General features: G+C 29.5%; 3 protein-coding genes across 3 annotated transcripts; 2 read left to right on the forward strand and 1 right to left on the reverse strand.

The window, feature by feature from the left end:
- Positions 1-7681: 7681 nt before the first annotated feature.
- LOC107609035 (small ubiquitin-related modifier 2) lies at positions 7682-9444 on the forward strand. The gene is made up of 3 exons (XM_016310853.2): positions 7682-7895; positions 8870-9019; positions 9122-9444. The coding sequence occupies exons 1-3, from the start codon at positions 7815-7817 to the stop codon at positions 9185-9187; spliced, it is 297 nt and encodes a 98-aa protein (XP_016166339.1). The 5' UTR covers positions 7682-7814; the 3' UTR covers positions 9188-9444.
- Positions 9445-10749: 1305 nt separating this feature from the next.
- Positions 10750-15432, forward strand: LOC107609033 (endoglucanase 11-like). The gene is made up of 5 exons (XM_016310851.3): positions 10750-11087; positions 11155-11367; positions 12336-12536; positions 13719-13973; positions 14615-15432. The coding sequence occupies exons 1-5, from the start codon at positions 10866-10868 to the stop codon at positions 15281-15283; spliced, it is 1560 nt and encodes a 519-aa protein (XP_016166337.1). The 5' UTR covers positions 10750-10865; the 3' UTR covers positions 15284-15432.
- A 5237-nt stretch (positions 15433-20669) lies between these two features.
- On the reverse strand, positions 20670-21696 carry LOC107609034 (uncharacterized). Its single transcript, XM_016310852.2, has 2 exons — positions 21471-21696; positions 20670-21075 (listed from the first exon to the last, which is right to left on the reverse strand). Exons 1-2 carry the CDS (start codon positions 21567-21569, stop codon positions 20857-20859), a joined length of 318 nt encoding a protein of 105 aa, XP_016166338.1. The 5' UTR covers positions 21570-21696; the 3' UTR covers positions 20670-20856.
- Between the last annotated feature and the right edge of the window lie 2482 nt (positions 21697-24178).

Genomic DNA, 24178 nt, shown 5'->3' on the forward strand with positions numbered 1-24178 from the left:
CGACGACCTGATAAAAACACTTAGTGGTTCTCTGTCGGTAAACTTCACACCTTTGCTTTTGCTTTTTTTTTATTTTCCCAGAGCAATGCACTAAGGCAAGAAAACTCTCTTCCTCACTAGCCATTGTGAAAATGATCTCTTATGGAGCTTGATTCACCAACATATATATAGACTTCCTGTCAACGTAAACCGTGGTGACCCACAGGGTTTTACGTGCAAAAGGATTCCTTCATAAACCGTGGTGACCCTCCACGGTTTATGCATGCAAATTTTCCTTACTAAACCGTGGTGACCTACCACGGTTTACACTCAATTTTTTTAAACCCTAATCCGCTATGGGTCTTCACGGTTTATGTACGTTTAGAAACCGTGGTGGGTTGCCACGATTTACATAGAAATGGCATTTTGCACATGCAGGTAACAAGAAACAGTTTTGCACATTCAGGTAAATATTTTCTCCAATTTATTTATTTAAGTAACTTGCCCTTTTTTTTTGTACTCTCCTAAAATTATATAATGATTTGGCGAGCATGGTAAATATACCTTACTATAATTGGACTTGATTATTATTATTATTATTATTATTATTATTATTATTATTATTATTTGAAGGTTGTTGAGTGATTTGAGGAAGGGATTGAATTAAAGAAATACAAGTAATAGTCAGTTAATCACTTTTTATACTTTATGCAATAAAACTGATAAATCAATATATTATTTTGATCTCTTTTTTCTATCGAGTATCGAAAATGTAGTACAAAGATAAAAGATAAAGTAAGATAAATGATACAGTAAAATATATTTTTATTAATATGATGTGATTTACGTATATTTACTCTCTACCACAAAATTATAGTAGGATTTTTACTATAATACAAATTGATTACAAATAACAATTCTAATAGATTCACTTTTTTTTTTTTTTTTATTCTGTTTTCCAAACTGTTGCAATAATAGTGATGTGACGGTTCGCTATCACTGGAAAAATCCACATCTTGATTTACTTTTCTTGATTTATATTATTTTATTTGATCTCTTGGAATTTTTTTTATTGTCTTCTTATTTTGATAAGAATATATCACATACAATAAATACTTATTTATTTGATATTTATTTACTGAAAATCGGAATATATATATCAAAGCTTTTCTGCAACACTTAGAATATAAAATTAATGCACTCAATCAATTATATTTTAATCAAATATTTTACCATTATTAAGATTGTTCGATATTCTCTTAACTGAATATCATTATTATTATTATTATTATTATTATTATTATTATTATTATTATTATTATTATTATTATACGATATAAAAAAATTTAAACGGATATGAAAGCTACTAGCTATCTATAAGTCTTAAGAAAGGGAAATTCAATGATATAGGATCTCTCCTACAAATGTTCTTGCATTATTATCCAGAAATAATTATAAATTAATAAACGAGGAAAAGAATTTAAGTACGTTTCCTTAGCTTTTATGAATTATTATTGGATGGTCCATAAGTCAAATATGAAATGAACCTTAATAATCTGAAACCAAAGGTAGCCGCATAAGACTTATATTAGTAGCTTATAGTTTTATCAATTGGCTGATTAGTTAAACCATGATGAAGACGTGGGAGTGAGGGATGCATATGCAAGATGATATATATATATATATATATATATATATATATATATATATATATATATATATATATATATATATGTGATGTTGATGCACTAGATTTTTAAGGTGGGTTGGTTCAATTTTCGTTTTTCTCCTCTTGTTTTTTCATATATATGTGTTAAGAAGTATAAAGAACATTAATATTAATTATTTTTTTATTGTAAAATTATTTTAATTTTTTAATCCTATTTTTTGAAAAATTCAGAGTTTAGGGTTAGAACATAGGAGTTTAACTTTAATGTTAAATTTAAAATTTAAACTTTTAAAATTCTAATTATTGTTAGTTTTTTTTTTTTTTTAACCAAAGATAGGAGATTCGAACCCGCAACCTCTTAATTAAGTATGGAGAGATTATGCCATTTGAGCTATAACTCATTGGTTTCTAATTATTGTTAGTTAAAAAAAGAAAGTTTATTAATTGAATTAGGGCAAGGTAAAAGTTATGCATATTGTCTATATAAGAAGAAAATGATCACTACTTTAGACTAATATATCTAAGTTAGATAAAATGAAACTATTTACATTAGTTAGGTTTTTCCAAACGTGGTGAAACAAAGCATGGTGAAAATCACTTTTTCTCTCGTGATCATGGTGGTAATTCCCCTTCCTTACACCAAATTATTTGATCCTATCCAAAAAATTAGGCTAATCTTTATTTAGATAATGGGTAATTCATCATCTAGAAGCAAAGCAATAAAGAAATCACGATATATAATGGTTTACTTCGAAATTGTTTATATATTAAACTTTGCACATTAGAGAAGAACTATTTTATTTATTATTTATCGCTCAAGTTGAAAATTATTCAATGATGGGGAGATTTAATTTTTCCACTATAAGAGACGTATGTCTTATTACACATGATGATATAAGACTGAAAACCCAAGTTGGTCCTATTTGTGTTTCTAAATTATTTCTTTTTGTTCTTTTTCTTTTAATATCAATATATCGTGTAAAGGTTCACATCAGCCAAGCAGATTAAATTAGGGTTAAATATTATCTGATTTAGTCACTATAATTATTCAGTTTCAATTGAAGATCAATTCGAATAAAATTGACTTTATTTAATGATATTATTATTACAGATTAGCGACGGTTTTATAGTTCAAATATTATTGTAAATAATTTAAGGACGAGCTTGTCAGCAGCCGTCTAAAATCGTCACTAAATTTACTGATGACGTTCAAATAATCAGCAACACTTTTTTAATTGCCGTAAAAAAATGTCGCTAAACAGTAAAAATAACCATATCAAAAATGTTGTTTTATTGTAGTGTAAAATATTTACTTAAATTAATTTTGCAGACATTACATTCTATATTATTGATTGCCAAAATATACCTTATTCACAAAAAATATAGCAGGTCTAATTACGACCGAATGAGTTATATGATGAACAACACATAACCACAGAAGAACATTATCATTGTAGCGAAAGAAGCTTGTGCGAGTATTACAAGTTTATGTAGTGTTTAATTAGATATTGTTACGGATTCAGCTCCCGGGTCCCACTCGGTACGGCCTCCCGACCCGGATGTCCGGGGTAGGCTTCCTTCTGATGGCCCAAAACCGGTCCTACAATTTTTAACCACCTCCCTATGTTAACCAAATAAGATAAGATAATTACACCAAACTATATAAAGGAGAGTCAAAGGCCCTCTCAAGTACGTCACTCATTCATTTTATCACCTTGTACCTCTCAGATCCATTCTGACTTGAACGTCGGAATGTCTTTACAGGTATCATCTCCCACTGCTCTAAGAGGACGATCCGATAACCGCCCCAACTTGCAAGTCTTCGATCTATCTCACTACCCGTACCGGAGACTTTTAGTCCAGATACTATTATTTTTAAGAACACATTAATAAAAATGGATCTTATTAATTTTACTTAAGATATATAAATCTGTTTAATAATTTATAACTTTCACAAACTTTATTTCATGTGATTATTTTAAAAAATATGTTGATCTTGGTTACACACACAAAATTATTTTTCCTGTGGTGGACATAATAAAAATTAAATGTTACACTTCCTGCATGCTCCACAAAAAGTAAAACTAAGTAGGCCTCACATCATGACAAAGTGCATGACATTCTTGTATGCCACACAAAGTGATGAAATTAAAATCTTACTTGAAATACAACCAACCAACATTATTACCACTAACAATGCAATCATGCATGTGCATGAGAAAGAGTACTTATACTAGTTTATTTATTTATTAAATAGAAGGGGGGTCCTTTGGCTAATTAAAAATACTTGAGGATGAAGATAGTAATTAATTGTTTATATAAAAATGTACTACTTTTACTACTTGTCTTTTGAAGCCTGTCAAATTTCAAGATATTTAATCTAAGTGTATTGTGAAAGAAAACAACACAATGTAACCAATGGGTTTGAATTAAGTAAAGAAGTGGGTTGGTTGGGAATCATTTTCTTTGGTTTTATTTGTTTGGACTTCATCTGATTTCAATTTCAACGCCACAAATAATGAAAATCTCAATGCATTGGTCGGCAAAGTTTTTATCACCAAACACGTACTACCATTTCAATAGATTTGTTATTGTTAAAGCTGCGCTTATTGAGTAGTGTTGGACAACTATTATTATAGTAGGAATTTGATTTTTTAGAATAAATAATAGACAAAAATACACATAAAAGATTTAAAATAAATAAAATTATATTTTAAAAGTTATAAATATTAAAATATATTTTAAAAATTATTTCTTTTAATAAAAATACATCTCAGATTTTACATATTTACTATTAATATGATATTTTTGTCTATTAAAATTAATTTTTAAATTATATTTTTAGTATTTATAAATTTTAATGTGTATTTTTATTTATAACAAACTTGTTTTACGTGTATTTTTGTCTATTTATTCATCTAAGTTTAATAAGCAGGAGCAGAACTATAGAAGTGAGCTAGAGAGCTAGACTTACTCCAATTAGGTAATATCAATGTTATGTGTGATAATTTATTATTTTCTACTAATATTTAGTACATTTTAAATTATAAATTCTAATAATATAAAATTAAGATGTTAATTTAAAATCTTAATTAATATTAATAAAAATATTAATCCTCTAACGTTTCTGAATGTTAAAATTTGATTTACAAAAATTGAATTTGATTCAGTAGTGAAGTTTACTATTTAATTTATTAATAATTAAATTTAATTGTAAAATTAATTTGACTCATTAACAAAAAAAAAAATTCGAGTAGTGTTAGATTAGTAGTGGTGATTAATTTTCTAGGCTTAATAGATATGTAATAAGACCGCTAAAAGTAATAAGTAGAACTAAAATATTAAATAGATACATATTTTTTGTTTTTTTATATAATAAAAATTTACTTTTCTTTATACAATAAGGTAAACATAAAGAAGTGTACACCCATATTTTTTTCAAAAACATAACAGACTTTCCTTAAGAATATTTTTTAAACACTTTTAATTTATTTAATAATATGTAACAACATATTAAGTATATACTAAAATTAACTATTAAAATTAGCTACTAATATAAAATATATGTTATAAAATATAAAAATATATATTAAAAATAAATTAAATAATACATATATTTATATATAAATACATGATAATCGATTTTAGTTGTTGATTTTAATGCACAAATAATATTTTTGAATATTTAGATATAAAAATTTGGTGGAAACTCGGGTGCAGTCAACTTCATGTGAAGTTTATAACTGAGAGACGTTAGATAATTTGACTTATTTGACTTATTTGACTAAATTTTCACCTAACGACTCTCAACTATCAACTTCACGTGAAGTCGACTGCACCTGAGTTTTCACCTAAAAACTTACTACACTATTTGTGAAACTATTTTAACAACTATATTTTCCAAATTTTAATTAGACCCGTGAAGTCATTGATATTGGGGAACCAAAGCACAATTAAGTTTGATGATAATAATAATAATAGTGCGTTTGGTATCATAGGATGATAGGAACACGCTACCGTGTTTTTGTTAAACGGTGAATACTGAATACTGGTAGGATTTTGATAGAAAATCATCTACTCCTAACGTTATTTGTCACCTAAATATTTCAACTTTTGTTTTGATAGAATTAACTTCGATATAACGTTATTAGAGTATTGACTTTTTTCTTTTTCAAGGCTATTTCCGAACAAATATCAACCTCACCATAGAAAGTTGTAAAGTTCAAAGCATCTTCAAGTGAATAAAAGGTTCTTGCAAATTACAAATCTATCATCACATGTAGGTTCTCGTACATCACAATGCAAACATTTTACTTTAAATCTTTGTAGTTGTAGTTGAAGTGGAAAATGTGGCTCAAGTTTGTTTCTTTATTTTTAGTATTAATTTGGGTCATAGAGTGCCAATTGGGTAGGTCTATCTAGCTATATATACCTCTCAAAATTATATAAAAAAAATCAGTCATTAAATTATTTATCATATATATTTATGTATATTTAATATATATTTAGTATTTTAATATATTTGATAAGAATAACTTATTTAATTACTGATTTTTTAAACAAAAATAACATAATATAGTTGATGCATTTCTGAAGTTGATCGAATGATTAGTTCACTCATCTGTTTAAACTAGCTAGTGTTTTGGGGTTCGAATTCCACGTTGTGCATGCAGCAATTCATTAACTACTGACACACCCTTAAATAGAGTTTAGATAGATCTGCGACGAATTGGTCTTTAGCCTGTTAGACTCGAAAAACCGTAGAAAAAAAAACTTGATGCATCCCTGTTTTTCCAAAGATTTTGACAAAGGAGTATATCTTATTTTGGATATATGATATATCTCTAGTGCCCAAATTGGATGGAAGTGATTATAGCAAGTTGACGTGTTATATTTCATTTTCTCTCTTCTTCCAACTAAGCTTATAGGCTTGTAGTTCGTTATATCTGCAATAATGCCAAACTACAAGCTCAACATAAATGTGGAAACATAACAAGAATGAAACTAACACCACAAGGTTGTTTCTTAAAGAATGAAATCACAACATATTGTTCACCTATATATGTCAAATTAGAAGGAGAATACACAATCTTATAAATATACTAAAACAAGAACATCATATGTGGTAGTTATATGCTTTAGAATAAATTAAACCCTACTAAAGTAACGTTACCTGAGAAGTAAGGATAACAGAGTTAACCTTATAGAGCCTATATGTGCTTAATTAATTGCTATGCCACAAAAATGTGTAAAAATATGTTTGTTATTTTTTGTGTTTTTGGGTTAGGATTGGAGAGAGGCAAAACTGGAAGGGAAAAAAATGGACTAATCATTAACTAACTAAGAATTAACGATTGGGTTAGAATTGGAATGTTTTTAAAATATTAGAGAAAAAATTAAAATAAATTAAAGTATTAAACATTAAGATGTTTCTAAAACTTTTAAAATATTAGAGATAAAAAAAATATTTTATATTTACATTCTTTTTATTTTCGTTAGTTTATTTGTTTATTTTTTGCTTTGATTGAACTTTGATATTCTGGTTCTATTATTAAAAATTTAAAATAACTATATCAGATATATATTAAAACCAGTCATATATTTATAAACAAATTTATGATAACTGATTTTGATATATACATTGTATAAGAATTGTTTCTATTATATAGAATTAGATGTTTGCCTACATTATTTTTGGTCAAGCTAGTTATGGATTGGAACAATCTAAGGTTGGCCAAACAGTTATTGGGCTTATAGGCCCAATATAACAAAGACCTTTCAAAGCAAGAACGAGAAAGTGGTTGAGCTGGCCCAATTAAGCCATAACACTAAAAAAGGTGACGTATTACAAATACAAAATCCATTAACAAAAAAAAAAAAAGAGTTCAAGTATGACCAGGAAATAGAGAAAGATAGAGAGATATTTTGGTCCGTCAGATCCAAGTGGACCAATCGAAATCAGAACCGTCCATTTTCTTCTCTCTTGTGACTCTGACGCCACTTTATTATAACACTATTTATATTTACTTCCACTTTACAATAGTTTTTGGCTCTTATTCTCTGTTTCCATTCACAGTCGCACACGGTGGTTTTGAGTGGTAGTTCACGGCGGAGAAAAATTCAAAAGAGTGAGTTTCTGTTTTCGGTTCGAGAAATTGAGAAGAAGATGTCGGGCGTGACGAACGAGGAAGACAAGAAGCCAACGGAGCAAGGTGGAGCTCACATCAACCTCAAGGTCAAGGGTCAGGTTCGTAATTTTCATTCTCCTCTTCGATTCCAGATCCATTTGTTGTTGTTGCTGTTGCTTTTTCTTTTGCATTATTTCAAAGTTTAGTTTCGGAATTTTTTTTTTGTTGAAACATTGTTTTAGGGTTTTGTGCTCATGGTTTAATTTTAAATTTGTTTAAATTTTCTGGATTTGTTTTGTTGTGAAGTTTATGGCGGCTGATGAGCTGATACGTGATCAAATTTGTGCTGATGTTTTGTTTTATTGTTGTAAATTTGAGATTTTTTAACATGCAAGTGAAAGTAGAGTGAAAGTAGAAGCTGATGAATTTAAAATTTAAAAATTCGTAGACAATGTTTATGAACTGATCAGGTTTTAAATTTAAGTTTTTTATTTTTAAATAGAAGATGTTTGAATTTGTGTGCTTTTTATGCAACTTCAACTAAATAGTTGTTTCTATGGGTGGTTAACTTTTCTAAGTAACTGCATGTTTGAATTTCTGTGTAGAAAAGCTCTGGATCGTGGTTGTGGCCAAAGCTTTTCTCTATTGCTTTTGCCCAAACCCTATTTTTGGAGTTGCAAACAGAAAATCCAAACATGTTAAGGTAGATAATGGAAAGTTACAGATAGTTAAGATAAGAATTCTCAAATGGAAACTTTGCTAAGCTGCATCAAGGGCTAGGGTTGTTAATAACATTGTTTTAACTTTGAAAAAGATTCATTTAAACCTCTTTGTCTGGTGCAAATTGTGAATATCACAGTTTGGATCTTGTGTACTTCTTTTCGTATGCTTTTGTTGTGGTCTTCAGAATCTAGGTGCTCGATTGCCAAATTGTATAATCATGGCTCATAAGTTTTATCTATATCCAGATTCTGATATCTTATTCTTTGTTATCTATCTTGGCTTGTCGAAATGTTTTCACTATGTGATGACATAATAGAATTAGAGATATGAAACAACTTGAATAACATTGAGATGTTCTTGGATGTTGTAGGATGGGAATGAAGTGTTCTTCAGGATCAAGAGAAGCACTCAACTGAAAAAGCTGATGAACGCATACTGTGACAGACAGTCAGTGGATTTCAACTCCATTGCTTTCCTGTTCGATGGCCGTCGCCTCCGAGCTGATCAGACTCCAGACGAGGTATGTATTTGCTATTATATGTTATATGAATTCAGCTTAGGTTCTGATATGTGTTTAATTGGATCAATCACTTATGGCTCTACATGAATGTTTCTACTGCAGCTCGAAATGGAGGATGGGGACGAAATAGATGCCATGCTTCATCAGACAGGAGGTGCAGCTGTCTGAATGATGCAGCGTGCATGGCAGTCGTGTTTTCGACATCATCGGGAGTAGAATTAGGTTAATTAACTAGTAGTGATGCCTGAGAAGCATCTTCTATATCAGCTACTTATTATACTGCAGTTTCTGGCTGACTTGATATGCTAATCGTTTGCTTTTGTTCAGAAGAGTGAGTATTGCCCTTTACTTATTAAGAAAGCTTATAACCAATATACGAGTGTTTTAAATTCACTATCTTAAATAATCTATGATACCATGTATTATTTTATGATATTGTGGCTGGTTTGCTTGCTTCCCATATCCTCAAGAAAGTGATCTCAAAGGGAACCCAGATGGATATGTGAATGACTTAATGGCCATGTCAATGATAGTGTGATTAAAATAAAAAAAATTAGGGGATGACAACTTCTTACATGACAATATTCAGCGTAGACCTAGAAATGCCCTGTGCGCCACCCGCCGGTATTCAGCTTAGACCTAGAAATGCCCTGTGCCGCCACCTGCCGATATACAGCTTGGACCTAGAAATGCCTTGCGCCGCAGGCGACTGGTGTTGGGGAATAAAGACGGAGGAAAGCCAAGTTCTGCTGCCATGACCTTAGCAGCATCACTTTCTCTGATCCCCATGACATGGCATGGATCACAACTACCTTCCATTTCACACTCCGTGTGTTCGATCAAAAGTTGAAAGAGGAGGTTTCTTTAACTGGGGAGGAATCTGTATCTTTGATTGTGAGTGTGAGCGTAAGGCTGAGAGAAGAAAACAACGTGGATGGGGGCTCTTATGAAAATGGATTAATTTATGTAGTTTTGAAATGGTATGCTTTGCTTTGGATTGTGTATGAAAAATAAAAATTACTTAGAAAGATGAGTAATTCTTTCATTTTAAACAGAGGATATTGATAATTAGTATAGATTATTTGCACATTGGGCTAGTTTTTTTTCCCGCTTTGAACTATATAAGGGCTTTCTTATCTAAAACATGTAGCTTACAAGCATGTTGGTTCTCTGATAGCATTAATACAGTACTTTTTGAAGACCATTATGGACGAATATTAAAAACTCAACATGGTATCCTGTTAAAAAAACTTGACTCGTGAAGGTTCAGAGTCTACAAGCGAGCACTCAATAATATACAAATTTTCTCATATTATATTTTAGAAAAAATTATATTCGGTCCCCTAAATATTCAGATATTGCAAAATAATCTCTCAACTCTCTCGAAATGTATAAAGGGTTAGATTAATACACTATGTTTTTTAGTTTAGCTTTAATGTATTAACTTTATAAAATATTTTATCAAATTGTCTAATCATATCCATTTTTAACCATGTAGTCAAAATAAAGAGTGATTATTTTTGCTAATGCGACACTATATAATTGGATGCAAGTATAAAATTATTTTATAAATTATATCACAGTGCATCAAAATAATTTTTTTTTTATATATGCAATGGCAATAATGTTAAGAAAAAATTTCTTCTCCCACAAATCACAACATCCCCATGACCCCTCAACCTTCTTCAAATTCTCTCCCCAATAAATACATAAAATTTACTTAAGACTTTACCGTTTACAATCGCCCATACCAAACACACCGTATATATCCCATATAAAAGAGTAGTAACACAAAACAGGGAGATACATAGAGAGTTAGAGACAGAGAAAAGAAGAAGAAAAAAACATGAAGAAAAAAACATGCTGTCTAAGAAAAGAATGCATTGCTTCGTTCCTAATAATATTAATGAAGACAACATTCTTCTTCCCTTGTGAGGCATTCAACTATGGCGAAGCCTTGTCAAAGAGCCTTCTCTACTTCGAGTCACAGCGTTCAGGTCGCTTACCTTACAATCAAAGGGTCACTTGGCGCCACCATTCTGGTCTCACCGATGGTCTTGAACAAGGGGTATGCATATTAAACATCACATTCAATTCTCATTCTCCGACATGTTCTTATGTTTTTGATTTTGTAGGTGGACTTAGTTGGAGGATACTATGATGCTGGGGACAATGTTAAATTTGGGTTACCCATGGCTTTCACCGTGACAATGCTCTCATGGGGTGCCATGGAATACGGCGAACAGCTCGCCGGTGCCGGCGAGTATGTTCACGCGCTTGAAGCCATCAAGTGGGGGACTGATTATTTCATCAAGGCTCATACTCACCCAAATGTCCTCTGGGTTGAGGTAATATGAATCTTCATCAATCTCAATTCACATGATTCCATTGAAATTAAGGGTGCTTTTAGTTTATATCTTCCAATTTTCATTTTCAGCGTTTTCTAATTTTTTAATTTGGTGAATAACAGTAACCAAAAAAAAAAAAAAAGATTTTATCGTTTGGGAATGTTTCATAAAGACGCGTAAAACGTCTTTTTGTAAAAGACGCCTTATATAAATCGATTATTTTTAAATTTCTTAATAAATTAGAATAAAATCGATTTTTTTATAATAATAACAATAAACTCAATTTTTTTAAGGATTTAATTATATTTTTAAATTTTTAGGGCTTTAAAAATTTGTTTTTTTATTAAAAAATTTAAAGATATTTAATTTAGATTGTGTAATTCGATCGAATTAAACTGGGTCTAATAATTATAATACAGACAATTAAGTTTATTATAGTCCGATTTTGGTCTGATTTATTAAAAAATAAATTATTAATCAGTTTAATAAAGATGTCTAATAATAATATGACACACATAAACATCTTTAAAAATATACATTTTTAGTGTCTTTGTTAAATCGGTCTCCTTATCATTTTTATCGTTTTTATTTTTTTTATAAAATTCAAAAAATAAAAAATTACTGCAAATAAAAACAGAAAATAATAGCGCACTCTAATTTTATCTATTGTAATAAAAATTGGTCATCACACGCGCCGCCGTTGAGAGTGGGATAATTCTTCCAAGTTCACAGTGGGAAATAGATTCAAATATCGGAAGAATCAACGGCTTCATCATGAGCTTGTCTGCAGTGTATTCCTACTCGCCTTGACTGGCGCGTGTCATTAAATTGCTTTCCTTTTTCTATTTTTTTTTCCTTCATTAATATTAATATGATAATAACCGCCGTTAATTTTGAGTTTCATGTAGCTAAGGTGTGAAGCTATATTTAATTGCTGCTGTGAATTATATAAAGTTTCAATTTTTCAGGTGGGTGATGGAGACACCGATCACTATTGTTGGCAGCGGCCGGAGGACATGACAACATCACGGCGAGCTTATAAGGTTGATGCAAACAACCCCGGCTCGGATGTTGCTGGCGAAACGGCGGCGGCATTGGCGGCGGCTTCCATTGTGTTTAGGAGAACAAACCCACACTATTCTCAACTACTTTTGCATCATGCAAAACAGGTATGTTAGTTAGCTATACCAAGTTACAATTATTACATAGTACTACTATTCAAATCCCATAGTAGGATTAGCTAATAGAAAAGTTATTTTAAAAATCTAATCATGGTTAGTTGGTTTTAACATGTCACACACACATTATTATGATGAATAATGATAAATATATTCATTAAGATACATCAATGTATATAAAATAGGAAAAGTATAGGTGGATAATGAAAATACTAAACAATATAAATAATGGATATATTTTATGTTCAATTCACTAGGTATACGGATGATTATCCTAATATTAAGATTTATGTGAGTAATTTGAGGGTGTAGTGTATTTTTACTTTATTAGGCTAATTTTAGAGTCATTGTTCACATTGTTCACAAAAATTATTGTCTACTTAACAAAGTCCAAATAAAATAACAGTTTAAGTTTAATTTTAATACACTACGTATATAATATTATAATTTTACACCATCATCCAACTAAATTTATACATTTAGATGACTTTGTTTTATTAGAAAGAGTAGAGTGACAAATAAACTTCATGAGAACTGTACAGAGTAGTAGTTTAAATTAGGTTTAATTACTCTGTTTGTCTCTATAGTTTCATGAAATTTTCAATTAGGTCCCTATACTTTTTTTTTTTTTAATTGAGTCCCTGTACTAATTTTTTTTTCAATTAAGTCACTCTTAGTAGTAATTGGCTTAATTTTATAGGGACCCAACTAAAAAAAAGATTTGGTATAGGGACCTAAATAAAAGAAAAAAAAGTGTAGAGACCCAATTAAAAAAAATTGTGCAAGGACTCAAATAAAAATAAAAAAAGTATAGGGACCTAATTAAAAATTTTGCGAAATTATAAGGACCAACAGAATAATTAAACCTTTAAATTAAGAGCTTTCACTCTAATTATATGGACTAATTTAAAGATAAAGTGTCTACATTTACTATTTTAAATAATTTTATTATTTAATTTTTTTTTAAGACTAATCTGTCCAACGTGTAAATTCTCATAAATTTATTTGTCACTTTATTCTATTAGAAATATAGGATTGATTGTGTGCAAATAATTAAAATGAAATTCATAAAATAAAATGTAAACTTATCCAAAATGAAAATCAAAGAGTAAGTACAAAAAGTTAGTGAAAGAAATATTTTTGTACTTATATTGAATGGATTGTGTTTTGCAGTTGTTTGAGTTTGGTGAGAAGTACAAGGGGAAATATGATGAGAGTGTTGGAGTGGCAAAAGGGTATTATGCTTCAGTTAGTGGGTACATGGATGAGTTGCTTTGGGCAGCAATTTGGCTATATAGCGCCACACAAAAGGAACAATATTTCATGTATTTCTTGGACAATGCCAAACACTTTGGTGGGACCACTTGGTTCATCACTGAATTCAGCTGGGATGTAAAGTATGCTGGTCTTCAAGCCATTGCTTCCATGGTAACTGCTAACTAACAAACATCTCTTAAAATTTTGAGTTTAATAAAGGTTTAATTACTGTATTGGTTTCTATAGTTTTGCGAAATTTTCAATTAGGTCCCTATACTTTTTTTCCTTTTAATTGAGTCTTTGCACCAATTTTTTTTAATTGGGTCCCTACACTTTTTTTCCTTTTATTTAGGTTTCTATACCAATTCTTTTTTTTTAGTTGGGTCCCTATAAAATTAAGCCAATTACTACTAAGAAAGACTTAATTGAAAAAAAAATTAGTGTAGGGCCTCAATTGAAAAGAAAAAAAGTATAGGAACCTAATTGAAAATTTCACGAAACTATAGGGACCAACAGAATAATTAAACCTTAATAAAACAAGCCACTTGCTATCTTAAATAAGATAGAAACTCAGGTGAAGTCGACTTCACGTGAAGTTGATAGTTGAAAGCTGTTAGATGATTTGACTGATTTGACTAATTTTTCATCTAACAACTCTCAACTACCAACTTCACGTGAAGTCGACTGCACCCGAATTTCCATCCTTAAATAATTGTATTTTTTAATAAAATTTTAAAATAAACTAAACGTACTCTTAGTATTTATTTTTTTTCCTTTATCATACTAACATTTTTTTTTAACAAATTTGGCAGCTCTTAATGGAAGAAAAGCATAAGAAACATGAATTGATACTCGAAGAGTATCGATCAAAGGTAGAGCACTACCTTTGTGCATGTCTTGGCCTCAACCAAGACAACAACACTAACGTAGACCGCACCCCGGGCGGTCTACTATACATCCGCCAATGGAACAACATGCAATACGTATCGACGGCCACATTTCTTCTAACAGTTTACTCTGATCATCTTCTAGCCGTAGATCAAAAGCTGACGTGTCCAAAAGGAGTAGTGGGTCCCAACAATCTCTTAACATTTGCAAAATCACAAGTTGATTACATCTTGGGTTCGAATCCAACGGGTATGAGCTACTTGGTAGGGTACGGTACAAGTTTTCCAGTGAGGGTGCACCATAGGGGTGCATCCATTGAATCATATAGAGGGAACAAGGGTTTTATAGGGTGCACTCAAGGGTATGATAATTGGTATGGAAGGCATGATCCTAACCCTAACATTCTTGTTGGGGCCCTTGTTGGGGGCCCAGATATCAAAGACAATTTCAAAGATGAGAGATCCAATTACATGCAAACTGAGGCATGTACCTATAACACTGCACCACTAGTAGGGGTTTTTGCAAGGTTGCATGGATCACAAACTCATTTTCATCACAATTACAATGATACCTTTCTGGTAGCATCTAGTTAAAATTAGTTATCGTTATATACTCATTTTGTATCGTATACTAGATCGACTTATTCTACCAAATGAGTCTACAAATACGGGTGAAAGTGTAAATTTTTACATTATACTTAGTTTGGCAATTAAAAAATGTTGCTCAAGAATGAGAGTATTTTATACTTAAATTTTTTATGAGTTTAATCTTGATGTACTATCAGTTTAAAATATTCTACAATTATAATTGTTCTTTTGGATGATTATTCAGGTAATCAATATAAAAGGTAGTTAATTTTATTAATGTGATCGTTATGTAATTAAATGCACGTGTAAAATAATTTTACACTAACAGTATATCAAAATTAAATTCATTTTTTAGTTTTCCTTTCTTTGTTCATATTTTAAAAGTTTATACAATGTTCTAAACCACCAATATCATAAACTAATTTTTTTTTAAAAAGTTAAGAGATTTGTAAAGTAATAAAATAAGAATTAATTATTATTAAATTTGTAATTTTTATTATATATAAACATCACTAATTTATTAATATTTTTTTTTAGTTTAGAAAATTTTGATTCATGCTATTAATATGTCAATAATATTTGTTTGAACTCAAAAAATTGGCTCATTTTTTTTGTTATTGGAGGCATGTATGTGATGTGCTGTTTTATGGGGCATAGTGGTGCTAGACCAATTTGTGGGGTAGCCTTTCCTGACTTGTGCTATAGACAAGTCGGACCATACGAGTTATGTTTAAAAGAAAATATCATGGACAAATCGGATAGTCCGATTTGCAGAGGGGAAATTTTGAAATTTGGAAAAAGCAAATCGAACTGTCCGTATTGTATAAAAAATTTTTTTAATAAAACAAAATTCAAATCGGATGGTCCGAATTGATTATTATTATTTTTTTTAAACTGGACCATCTGATTTGTTTGAGAGCACTCGCACTGTCCAATTAATAACTCTTTAACATCATAGGCTTATAAAGTACGCTGCTGCTCCATATCGCTGTCCTACACCATTACCTTCTCTATAATAAAATTAAAAAGCGCAGAAATTTTAGAGTATTTATTTAGACATTCACTTTTGGCGTGGACAAATATTATCAATTACTAATAAATTAATAAAAATGTTGCAACCAATGTGAATGCAATAATTAAAATGGAAGTTCTAATCAAATCAATAGGAAAAGTGACACCTACCAAGACAAAAAGGTGAGTCTGATTTGCAACACTTGGAGAAAGTAAGAATTGAAGATGGAAGATCATATAATGTTTCACGGGATTCATGGGTTTGTCTCCACAATGCTGGTGATTATATGATCCATTTCTTGGTCCCTTTAATTGCGGTTGCAACATAATGAAAAAACAAAAAAGGGTTCAAACCTCAAAGGGCCTAAAAAGCAATCTATTTTTATTTTTCTTTTTAGTGTGTAACTAAATTAGCGGGGGTTAATGGGGAATGGCCTTGAATTGAATGGAATAAGGAAGCAGAACGAAAATCAAGCAAAATTTAGTGGAAGCATGCTTTGCTCGTTTTGTGTCCTAAAAATTCAAGCATTGGTCACAATCACAATTCACAAACAATGTTCAGAGTTGAATTAACTCTGCACGTCAGACCAATGCCATGTTACCTTTTTTTCTTATACTACTTTGAAGGAACTCGCGTTGATGGCGCGTGGCAGTGCTAAATAGGTTAAGTGTGTAACCAATTTAGGTTGATTGAGTAGTTAGTTCATTCGTTCGCTTAAACAAATGTCAGGAGTTCGAATTTCGATTTGTGCATGGAACAATCTATTGACCAGTAATAGACTTTTAAATAAAATTTAGATATGCAACAGAATTATAGATATTCATGTTGCTAGAAGTAAAGTTGAAATGATAAATAACTAGTAACGAAATAGACAATAATGCATTAGGATACTACAACAAGTCTAATTTGCTTATTATTAGTGTACCAAAACAAAACAAAACAAAAATCAATAGGGAATTTATGGTTTGAGTTTTGAGAAATGTTGATGCATTTTTTCTCTAGCTACTATTTAATAACCAATAAAAAGAAAAAATAACAAAAAAAAAAAGATATAACATTGTTAAGGGTAGAAACAGGCTAAGTCATGCCAGATTTTGCTCTTAACAGGTTTGGTCTGTCATGTAGTTAATTGGCCTACAGTCGGCTATAGACTCTTTATAAAGTATTAGGCATGACCTATTATTTAGTCTAGCCTAGCCTGAAACCTGCTAAAAGGCTTGATATTTTTTTCTTATAAAAATAAAAATATTATTTAAAAAAATTATTTTTTAATAAAAATATTTATATATAATATATCATATTTAATATTTATAAGAATTTTATATACAAAAATATTTATAATAAATAATATTATAAATTTAAAATAGTTTATAATTTTGTTAATAATAAAAAATTATTTATATATTTAATTATGTTTTAATAGGTTCAGATAGACCTGACAGACCAATAAAACTAATTAGTGAGTATGGACCTAATCTATTAACATATTAAGACTTTTAAAAGAGCTTAAGTCCGTACCTTTTTTATAACAAGTCAGATCAGATTAGGTCAAACACAGATCAGGCTGCAAACCCTGACAGACGGTCTGGCCTTTTTCTATCCCTAAACATAGTTCAACAAATGGGGTATGTGCTTTCTCATGGTACAAGGGAGTGACTCTTAAATATTGTATTGAATGAAGCAAAATAAATGATCCCGCAAGAAAGTCATGACACTCAAGAAATTCTAAAAAACATGTTATCAAAACCACAGAACTCAAGTACTAATGTACTATATAGTATAAGGCAGTGTGTGTGACAGAACTCAAAAGGTAAATTCAGCTAGAAACAAGGGACTAGGTTAGAGACAATAGTGAAATTGGTAAAATAATTACTCAATGCACCAAACTAGCATTAAAATAACAGTCAAAACTAGAGGGGAGAGGGGAAAAGGTGTAAAATAATAATAAACCAATGTAAGTTTTGTGATTGAAAATCATAAAAAGGGTGAATAAAGTCAATAAACCAATCAGAATAAACCTGTCTTTTTTTTTTTTGAGAGAAACCTTCATACAAGTTTTGGTAAAAATTTTGGTGAGCCCAAGCCCAATGATCAATTCTTTTATCTACCCAAAATAAATGAAAAAGATCCTTCCTAAGTTTCTGATGAAAAAGAGAAAACTAAATCCAACTGTTTTGGGCTCGTACTCAACAGTAGTTAAGATGGATCAATTTACGTAAATGATCTTTCAAAGTGTCTCAAGATAAAAGACAACACATTAAACTGTTTTTTCGGGCCTGAGACCCTGTTCCCAAAAAAAAGGTTAGTTTGGTAACTAATACAGACTGCTCACTCGTCCGCTTAAACAAGTGTCGGAAATTCGAACACCGTCTTGTGTATGCAGCAACTCATTAGCCAGCGGCAGACCCTTAAATAGAGCTCAGATCTGTAACGGATTAGTCCTTAACCTGTCGGGTTGGGAGATACGGTTTAGGTAAAAAAAAAAATAGACTGCTCTAGTGGTTAGTTTACTAGTTCACTTAGGTATTAGATATTCGAATCTTGTTTTATACACAGAGCAACTCATTGACCAGTGACAAACCCTTAAATAAAGTTCAAATCTGTGACGGATTAGTCTTTAGTCTGCCGAATTAGAGATACCATAGGAAACAAAAAAATATTTAGTTTAGTTAGTTGAGTGGTTAACTTACTTGTTTGTTTAAGCAAGTGTCACATATTCAAATTTTACCTTTTGTATAAAGCAACTAATTAATCAACGACAAATCATTAAATAGAATTTCGATCTACAACGAATAAGACCTACTGTAATGGAAAAAAAGATTCATCAATTGGCATGTGGCACTTGATGATTTGTGCATTTTATGACACATGTAGCATCAAAATACTGGGGAGGCTTTTTAAGCTTTTGGAAATGAACAACTATGGAAGCAAGGAGTGTTGTTGCATTGCTAAATATTGCATAGTATTACTCACTAACTTCCATGGAAGCTTTATTCCTCCCATCAGCTATATTAAACTTATATCCAAGGTTTTGGAAAATTAGATCAATAGTAAAATTTAAATAAGATATAATAAAATAATATATTCATATATAAAATGTGATTTTATTTTATTTTAATTAGTTTTTTTTTTTTTTGTAAAAATTAATGCCGGTTCAATTGGTTCATCGGTTTTTGACCGGTTCAATGATCAAAAATCAATTTTCTTAGTTCTATACTTCTATGTTGATAACTAAGAAATTTGTTAGTTGCTCCATCATCTATCAAAGCACACACACCACACAAAATAGTAGTGAAGTACAAAATCCTCCATTAAATTCACATTATATTATTTTCATTATTTTCACCTACCATTTTTGCAATCTATATCCTCCTACCAAACTTTCTTATATATAACCAATTATTTCCTTTTCTAGTAATGAAATATTCAAATATTATAGCTTTATTCCCCCCTTTGAATTTGAGTGCTCAAATGTCTGGCTGGCTTCTTGGTCCACTTCTTTATTGTTTGTGTTGCAAAACATCCTCAAAAGGTAGAATCAATAGGAATTGCTCAAAACATTATCTTATTAATTATTATTATTGTTTTCTAATAAAGAGAATATATGTATGTATATGAATATAATGTCTTAATTAATAAATTGAAGTAGTACTTAGTAAACCCTAAACACAAGTTCTAAGGGTCATATCAATCAATTTCAAAATAGATGCTACCTCCCAACTACAAAGGAGTTGGATAAGAACAAATCTTTCATTGGATGGAGGGACCCTTTCACACCCAAATTTCCTTCATAGGAAAAAGCTTTGTGGATGAGGAAGAATTGCTTAAATGGCCACAAATTCTCCTCCCTTTGCATTCAATTAGATTTATGTATTTAGATAATATTTGAAAGAATAAATTTGAAAATTGATTACTTTTGTTCTAAAATCATATTTTTATTTTATTCTGTATTGGATAGGATTTGATACCTATTTCATATAGATTTTCTATGTCCAAAATATTTCTTGTTGCAAATTTATTCTTTCTCATGTGTGATTGTTGTTTTTGGGTGAAAACTCTGGTGCAGTTAACTTCACGTGAAATTGATATCTGAGTGCCGTTAGATAAAAATTTAGTCAAATCAGTCAAATCATCTAACGGCTCTCAAATACCAACTTCACGTGAAGTCGAAGTCGACTGTACCCGAATTTCTACCTTATTTAATGTCTACCAACAATACAACATGAGCACAAGAAGTTTATGAAAAGAAGAGTCTGAAATCTCAATACTCCACTTCTTACATATTCCCCTGTTTTTTTAATATACTATTTGGATTGTTTTTAACACATTGAATCAATATATGTATCAACCAACATCAATGTGGAGTTTAAAATTAGTTGCATATGCATAGACCAAGATAATCATATTATTGATAACAAAGACTTAAGAAGCTTTCAAATGTTAACAATGAAGCCAATGAAAAACAAGACAACCTTATTCTGGCTTCATATACAACAGAAACATATCTGAGAATTGACAAAGCATGTTCCTAAGAACCCCATGTGCTGCAACCTTTGTGACACAGAATCTAGCACTCTTTGTACCTTTTCTTAGAGGAATCAACCTTAGAGTCATCACCATTTGTGGCATGTTTTGCACCACCATTATTATCACCATCATTTCTAGCTCCACCTTCATGGATTTTCTTGCTCTTCTCTTCAGCAACTCTCTCGAATTCTTCAGCTGTTGATGGTGCCCTTTCTTCCGTCAATCGGCCGCGGTTAGCACTGCTTGTTTGTCCATAATTCTGAAACATGCATGACCCAATTCATTCATTCATATGATAAATCAAAATCAAAGAAAAAGTTTATATCTTGGTGGAAACTCAGTAACCCAGTTAACCTCGTGTGAAGTTGATAGTTGAGCTGTTAAATAATAATTTAGTCAAATTTATCAAATTATTTAAAGACTCTTTAACTATCAACCTCACTGCACATAAATTTTCACCTTATATCTTACATTGGTTACTCCAATTTCATTTTTCTTCTAGGATCATTCTTACCCATTAATGAAAAAATAACACAAAATTATTCAAAGCTATAGTAGGTCATGTAAATTACCAAGCAGGCAAGTAATTCAACAACAAAATATCTAGGTACAAAAATTAAATTAAAGGTGAAATTTACAAAATAAAAGGTATACCTTAGTGGAATTGTTGAAGATTGGCCTAGTAGTATTAGGCTTAACCAAGGAGGATCTTGAAGTGGAATTGAGAATGGTAAGGAAATGAGAACCAGCCATGGATGATGATGATGCTTTGAGTTTGATGGAGACTATTTGGTAATTTTATAATTGTAATGAAGAATAAGGTGGAGACTCTAAAGTGATGTGGTGTTGGGTGCTGTATAAATATGCCACTTCATGCAAACCCAAAAAGCAAAAGGACAAAATTGCACATTACCTCCATACACATATCCATGCTTTGCCATTTGTTCCCTCTTCTTTTATATGCTAATCCACTTCTAATTGACTCATCATCTATTTAACTATCAGATATATATTCTATCCGATTTTATAGAGAAACTAAAAAAAAAAATCATTACAAAAATTGTTTTAATAATATATACTACCCTTTTTTTTATTATGTATGTTTAAATATTCTATGGTGATAAATTCATAAATCAATACAATAAATAATTACCTTTTTTAGTTTTCCCTTATCTCAAAGAAAAATTATATTTTTAAAGGTGTTTACGTTACACTAATGGAATCACAATCATTCTACGTATATGTTAAAATTCAATCATCAATTAATTATTAAACATATAAATATATATTTAATATTTTATAAATATTTTTATTTTATTGTTATAAATAAATTTGATTATTTATTTACTATATATTTAATTATTTATTATAATATATTTAATTATTTTAATAATTAATTATTTAACTAAAAAATATATAAATATAAAAAATACATAATAACTAATTTTTTTAGTGTATATATAATATTTTTAATGAGATTAAACCACAAATAGAAAAAAACTTTTGTGGGTTTAGTGTAGGATCACATTAACATTCTAAGATAATATACATATTAAAAATTCAAATTAAATACTAAAATTGAAAAAACAACAAAACAGGTATCAACACCATACACTAATAAAGATGTTAAAGAAATATTTTGCTTTTCTTTGTAGGAATGTAATTGACATCTACTTTGCTTACACCTTTAGCCGTTGAAATAAATGAAGGGTTTATTAAAATTAACAAATGGAATAACACCGATTTATCAAATCTGATGATTTATTCTCACTCCAAACAATTCCTTACTTATATAAAAAAGATTTTAAACAAGTTTTGAATATGATGAGTACTTTTTTATTGATTTTTAAACATCTTATTAGTAGAGAAGACAATTAATTTTTTATTGATTTCTAGGTTAGTTTAAATATAATTTAATTTCTTTTTATATTATAAATCTATTTATAATCAAACCGAGGATTATTCTGTGACAGGACATGTGATTAAGGGTAGATAAACAGTTGATTAATAATTTCTATTTCTAGAACGTGTCATGAGATGAACTAATGGTGTATGCAAATTATTAAAAAGTTTTAGATATTCATAAAAAAATGTAAAAGTAAGTGTAACATATATTTCAGAATTGAAAGTGATGTACTTATCTCAATTAAGTCATTTTATAATATTAATTTATCATATAAGGCGGCATAAGGAAAAAAACAAGTTGAATACTTGATAGATATAATCACTATTTTGAAAAGAATGATTTTTGACTTTTCCTTTCTCTAGATAAAGCTTGACTATCAAATGCTAAAATATAATTAAAAAAGGAAAAATGATTGAGAGATGCGTTCTTTATTCCAATATATCTCTCAAGTTAAATTCATATATTTTGTTAAATTAAATTAAGTTAAATGTTAATTTTCTTCAGATATATATTTATTAGTATTTTAAATTTTATGAATAAAAATATTAATTAATTTATTTATTTATTAGATACAAGATTAATTTTGTTTATTATAAATTTTTTAACATCGTAATCTCTTAAAGGTAGTTAGTTTATTCATTTATTGGTTATTATCTATTATAGGATTAGGGGTGCGCATGGTCCAATTCTTAATCTCTGTTGTTTTAAAATAAGTTAAGTGGGAGTACCTTAGTAGAATAAGCTAAGTGGGAGTACTTTAGTCTCAGTTGTTTTAAAGTAAATTAAGTGGGAATACCCTATTTTGGTTTTATATTATTGTGCTGTTCAAAGTTGGACCAATTTTATTTGTTGTTTAATCTTCTAATTAATAATATTATATTCTATCTTTGAAAAAAAAAAAAATCAGTTCCATGTGCACTCTAAGATCTCAAAAAATAGACTCGATTTTTATTTTCGAGTCGAGTTCGGATCTAAGTCAATTCTATGTGCACTCTAAGAAAACTAATATATACATATATATATATGTATTTTTTTAAATTAATTTTAGTATTATGTTATATTAATTATAAGCTTATTGTTTTATTTTTAATCAAATTAAAAAATAGATCAAAGAAGCATTAAATTAGAATTTATGGATAAATTTAAATTCAAATATGAATATCAATTTTTTTATAACAATTTTTTTTTTATAAATGAGTACATTATAAATAAATTTTTTTATAAATTATTGTTAAAACTTTAATAAACTCATATATATTTAGAGTCAAATTTGAATCAGGATAAATCCAATTTTTACTCCAACCATAAACACCCCTCTCTATAATGCATCAAATTTCCACACAGATACATCATATATATATATATATATATTAATTTGTAAAATACATGACATATCTATAAAATATAAAAAAAATGAATTAAGTGATAATAATATATCAATATTTTATCCATATTA

This window comes from Arachis ipaensis, chromosome B7 (genome assembly GCF_059453495.1).
Source record: "Arachis ipaensis isolate K30076 ecotype BB chromosome B7, ASM5945349v1, whole genome shotgun sequence".
NCBI classification, from domain to species: domain Eukaryota; kingdom Viridiplantae; phylum Streptophyta; class Magnoliopsida; order Fabales; family Fabaceae; genus Arachis; species Arachis ipaensis.